The sequence below is a fragment of the Melopsittacus undulatus genome, chromosome W (genome assembly GCF_012275295.1).
Source record: "Melopsittacus undulatus isolate bMelUnd1 chromosome W, bMelUnd1.mat.Z, whole genome shotgun sequence".
Lineage (NCBI taxonomy): Eukaryota > Metazoa > Chordata > Aves > Psittaciformes > Psittaculidae > Melopsittacus > Melopsittacus undulatus.
In genome coordinates, this window is record NC_047558.1 from 426,343 (window position 1) to 431,048 (window position 4,706).

Here is a 4,706-nt window from a genome sequence, read left to right on the forward strand (position 1 = left end):
CATGGCACCCCAGAGAGAATTGAGTCAGACAATGGGACTCATTTTCGGAACAACCTTATAGACACTTGGGCCAAAGAACATGGCATTGAGTGGGTACATCACATCCCCTACCATGTACCAGCCCTCTGGGAAAATTGAACGGTACAATGGGCTGTTAAAAACTACACTGAGAGCAATGGGTGGGGGAACTTTCAAGCATTGGGATACACATTTACCAAAGGCCACCTGGTTGGTCAACACCAGAGGATCTGCTAACAGGGCTGGCCCAGCCCAGTCAGAACTTTTACATATTGTAGAGGGGACAAGGTGCCTGTAGTGCACATGAGAAATTTGCTAGGGAAGACAGTCTGGTTTACTCCTGTTTCAGGCCAAGGCAAACCCACTCGTGGGATTGCTTTTGCTCAAGGACCCGGATATACTTGGTGGGTAATACAGGAAGATGGGGAAGTCCGATGTATACCTCAAGGGGATTTGATTTTAGGGGAAAACAGCCAATGAACTTAATTATACGTTGTTGCTTGCTGTGTAATATTTTTATAGTCCATCAACTAGATGTCTTCAGGTCACCAGCAACTGGCCCTGACTTCCCTCTAACCATCGTCCCAGCAGAGAATGAACTTTGATAGAACCAGATGAGTTCTGAAGTAAAGGAATGATCAACATCAGCAGGCAACAATCCAGCACTGCACACAGACTCTCCTGCTACAGACGACTATTACAAACCTAACGTCATGGACCAAATGGACTCAATTGCATTATAGGGATTGGTCCATGTATTAAGAAATGATCTCTTTCTATCTGTCTGGGTGTATGCAGATGTGTATATATATATATCTATATGATGGTATATTGAAAATGTGGGATCTGAGCATGACGTGAATGGTATGGAATAAGGGGTGGATAATGTCATGGGTTCAGCAGTAGCTCATGCTCTGCCAGGGAGGAGGGAGAGATAGGGTGCCTGGTCTGGGCTAGTCGGGGAGGTATTCCATACCACAGCACGTCCTGCTCGGGGAGGGGACTGGAAGCTGGCCGGAAGGGAAGGGGTTAACACTCCGGGCTGGGCTCAGAGAGGGAACTGGAAGCTGGCCAGGAGGGGAGGGGTGAGCTCTCTCTTCCGGGCTGGCCTCGTGGTGGCGGGTGGTATCGTATTCTCGCTCCCTGTTAATTTCCTCTAACATTGATTTGTTAGTGGTAGCAGTAGTGATTTGTGTTATACCTTAATTGCTGGACTGATTTTACCTCAATCCGTGGGAGTTGTATTCTTCCGGCTCTCCTTCCCATCCCTCCGGGAGTGGGAAGGTGGGGGGGGGGAACTGTGCAGATTTAGTTTAAACCACGACACACAGCCTGCCTGACTCCCACACACCAAGCAGGATTTATCTGGTCCCTGCCTTGCATCTCAGCCACGTTCAGTGTCAGCATTGCAGGAATGGGATTCTGACAGTCTTCCCTCTTCCCCACAGACAGTTTCCTTATAAGACCCCCCTCTTCCTTCACACACACACACCCCCCCCCACCCCCCCCGAGGTCTGGTGCCTACACAGGGGAGGAGTTGCTGGCATGTCTACATACATCTGTAGCTTTCTTCTCCACCTGCTCCAGCTTTTCCTGGGGCTCCTTGACAGACTCAGAGTATTTCTCCACCTCATCCTCTGTGCCCTTCAGTTTCTTCTGCAGACCCTGCTGTTCCTCCTCTATCTGGAGAACAGACAGAGTGCAGGGGTCAGAAGGGGGGGGTGGTGCCCACAAGTCTGGGAAAGGGATGGCCATCCTCCTTCTGGGGTGACTGAGGATGGAGGCACAGCAGGAACATTCAGACACACTCACTCTGTCGACTTTGGAGCCATACGTCCTCAGGGAGCCCTTGGTTCTGATTCGGAGAAAACTCCAGGAACAAACTTGCCAACAGAGTTTCAAGTTGACAAGCAGGTATTCTTTATTGCGGTGCCGGGAGACATGGGGGATAGCAACCATAGAGGAAATAAAAGGTATATAACTAGCTTATATAAAATGGTATTACAAAACTGAATGGCTCTAGAGATGTCATTGGCTTCACAAGAAGGTGTTTGTTCCGTAATCAGTGAAAGTTGCTCTTCTTGAAACAGATCTGGAGGAAATTTGGAAACAAACTAAAATCTTTCATAAAATGGCCAAGGATGATACCTCTTGGGGGTTTGAAGAAATATGGAAAAAGTTAACTTCATGGTTACCTGATCTCTCCTGGTTAAGGCAACTGATTGCAGGAATATTAATATTGTTTTAATATTGATTACTTGTGGTATAACAAAATTTTCTTTCTGGTATTGTAAATGATCTATGATAAGTTATGAAGATTGGAAAAAGAAGTGAAATTTAAGTATCAAGTAGAAACAGGAAACCATTTCAAAAAGACTCTAGATGGTAATGGTATTATATAAAATGTTGCAAAAGAATTTGCAAAAGGACAGAAAAAGGGGGATTTGAGACAATGAGGCACAAAAGCACAAAATGTAATCAGTTCTAAGTAATGTTAAGTTTGATGGCTTTGTAATGGAAAATAACTGCGATGCCTGAAGGTAGTTGACATAGTTTCAGGTCCTTAGGACCCTAGTACAAAAGGTATAAGAAAAGCAGAATAGAAAAGCAGGACTTGGGGATGGGGAGTATCTGGGACTAGAAGATGCCTAGGAGGGGCACACTTAAACTAACTGATAAGTAAGAGGACAGGATGATTGTTATGTTTGTGGTGTTAATAAACCCATTAAGCTGGTGTAAACATCTACTGGGGAGTATGGGATCTAGCAGATGTCCAGGATGGGAGCAGTTAAGCTAACTGATAAGTAGAAGGACAGAATGATTGCTATGTCTGTAATGTTAATTAAGCTGGGTATGAAGATTGTTGAGGAAAACGACCCTTAAAGACCACCATCACATTTTTGTATGCAAACGGAAAACTTTCTGGAAAATGATGTAATATGCCCAGTGACTATATAAGGATGGCCTGTATAGCAGTACGGGAACACTCTTTAGGAGGAACTATCCCCCGTGTCTTCCAGCGCTGCAATAAAGTATACCTGCTTCTCAACTTAAAACGCTGTTGGAGGGTTTGTTCCTGGAGTTTTCTCCAAATCAGGTTAAGCGGATAGTGGACTCCTGTGCAAAGGACTGGATAGGTCCTGACTGAGGGACACAGCTCCAGAGGCACAGAGAAGGTTCCCATCTCTGTGGCTGGGGTGGGAGTATGCTGTCCCCAAGGGTCTCCCTGGCAGAGGGATAGGGAAGTGGCACTGTGGTGTACCACTGAGACATGGCATGTTTGTGGGGGACTAACATGAGTAGTCAGGGGCAACAGGCTGGAGTGCTGATTCCTGGGAATGGCCACCCAGACGGGTAAGGTCCCCAGGTAAAGGCACCCAGTGGGGTGAGATCCCAAGGGGTCCCTTAGAGCTGGGATCTGCAGGCTGGACACTCAGTAGGGCAAAGTCCCCAGGGCAGAACAGCCCTAGGACAGGGGTCCTCAGACTGAACACATAGCAGGACAGGGTCTCTGGGGCTGGACAACCCTTAAGGCAGGGGTCCCCGGGCAATGCCGGGGGATCCGTGGGACACCCACCTGCTTGCAGCAGTCCTCCGCCTTTTTCTTGTCTGCCTCCGCCTGCTCAGCACGGACGATGGCGTTCTCCTTGTTCAGTTTCAGCATCTGCATCTTCTTTTTGATGGCCTCCATGGTGGCGGCAGGGTGGCAGCAGGGCTCAGAGCACGAGGGGTGGAGGAAGTACCTACACTGTCCCCTGGTATCTTCGCGCGCCTAAGAGCCGGGGAGGAGCCGCGCCAGGCGGGGACCGCCCCTGCACCTCCCCCGCAGCCCGCCAGTACATTTTAGGGACAGGCTTGCACCGACCCCACAACGCCGAGCGGGACAGGAGGGCTGCAGCCCCGGCGGGCACCACAGCAGCCCCGGCGCCGGGAACCCATGGGGGGCACCAGGCCAGGGACACCCCAGTGGCACTGCTAGGGACATTTCTGGGTGGTACTTCCCCAGGAACACCCTGATGGCATTGGGCTAGGGGGATACTCTGTTGCCTCTCATCACTGTGGGCGACATCCTATGGCTGACCCTGCACTTGGGACATCCATGGGCTGTCAGTGTGTTGGTACCATGCCCCAGTAACACCACCAGCCATTCACCCCCAGGGCCTGAGACCTGCTTATGCTCTGGCCAGAATTGTACCTGTACTAGAGGACACCACACATCTGGCACTGTCCTAGGCACAACCTGCTACTGCACCCTGAGGCCTGGGTCCCTGCTCCTGATGCTAAGTTGGGGGGCACCTCAGGTTCTGGCACAGCAACTGGGGGCACCCATGTGATACAGGAGTAACCAATGTACAGGGGGGTAATACAGAGAAATTGTACAAGGAGGTTGGAGGAATTCCCTTGCTTAAACAAAAGTATTGTCTGTCATAAATACCTATCCTTCCTACTAAACAATATCAAGGGATTAACTACTGATAAGGGGAGAAGCAGATGCTTAGTTCTACTGATAACAGACAAAAGCAAATGTTTGGTTCTACTGATAAGGGACAAAAGCAGATGGTTTATGGCTTGGGCACCAACCAAACCCTAAGGCCATGTGTGAAGATTAAAAGGTGAAAAGTTTAAGAGGAAGACCCATTTACTTCATCTTGAAGACCCCTACTCACAAGAGGAAGACTCATTTACTT

The 4,706-nt window shown here is 49.1% G+C and overlaps 1 protein-coding gene across 1 annotated transcript; it reads right to left on the minus strand.

Moving 5' to 3' along the window:
• Positions 1-1,539: 1,539 nt before the first annotated feature.
• LOC117438008 (tropomyosin beta chain-like) lies at positions 1,540-3,709 on the minus strand. The gene is made up of 2 exons (XM_034073341.1): positions 3,592-3,709; positions 1,540-1,697 (listed from the first exon to the last, which is right to left on the minus strand). Exons 1-2 carry the CDS (start codon positions 3,707-3,709, stop codon positions 1,540-1,542), a joined length of 276 nt encoding a protein of 91 aa, XP_033929232.1.
• Positions 3,710-4,706: the final 997 nt, after the last annotated feature.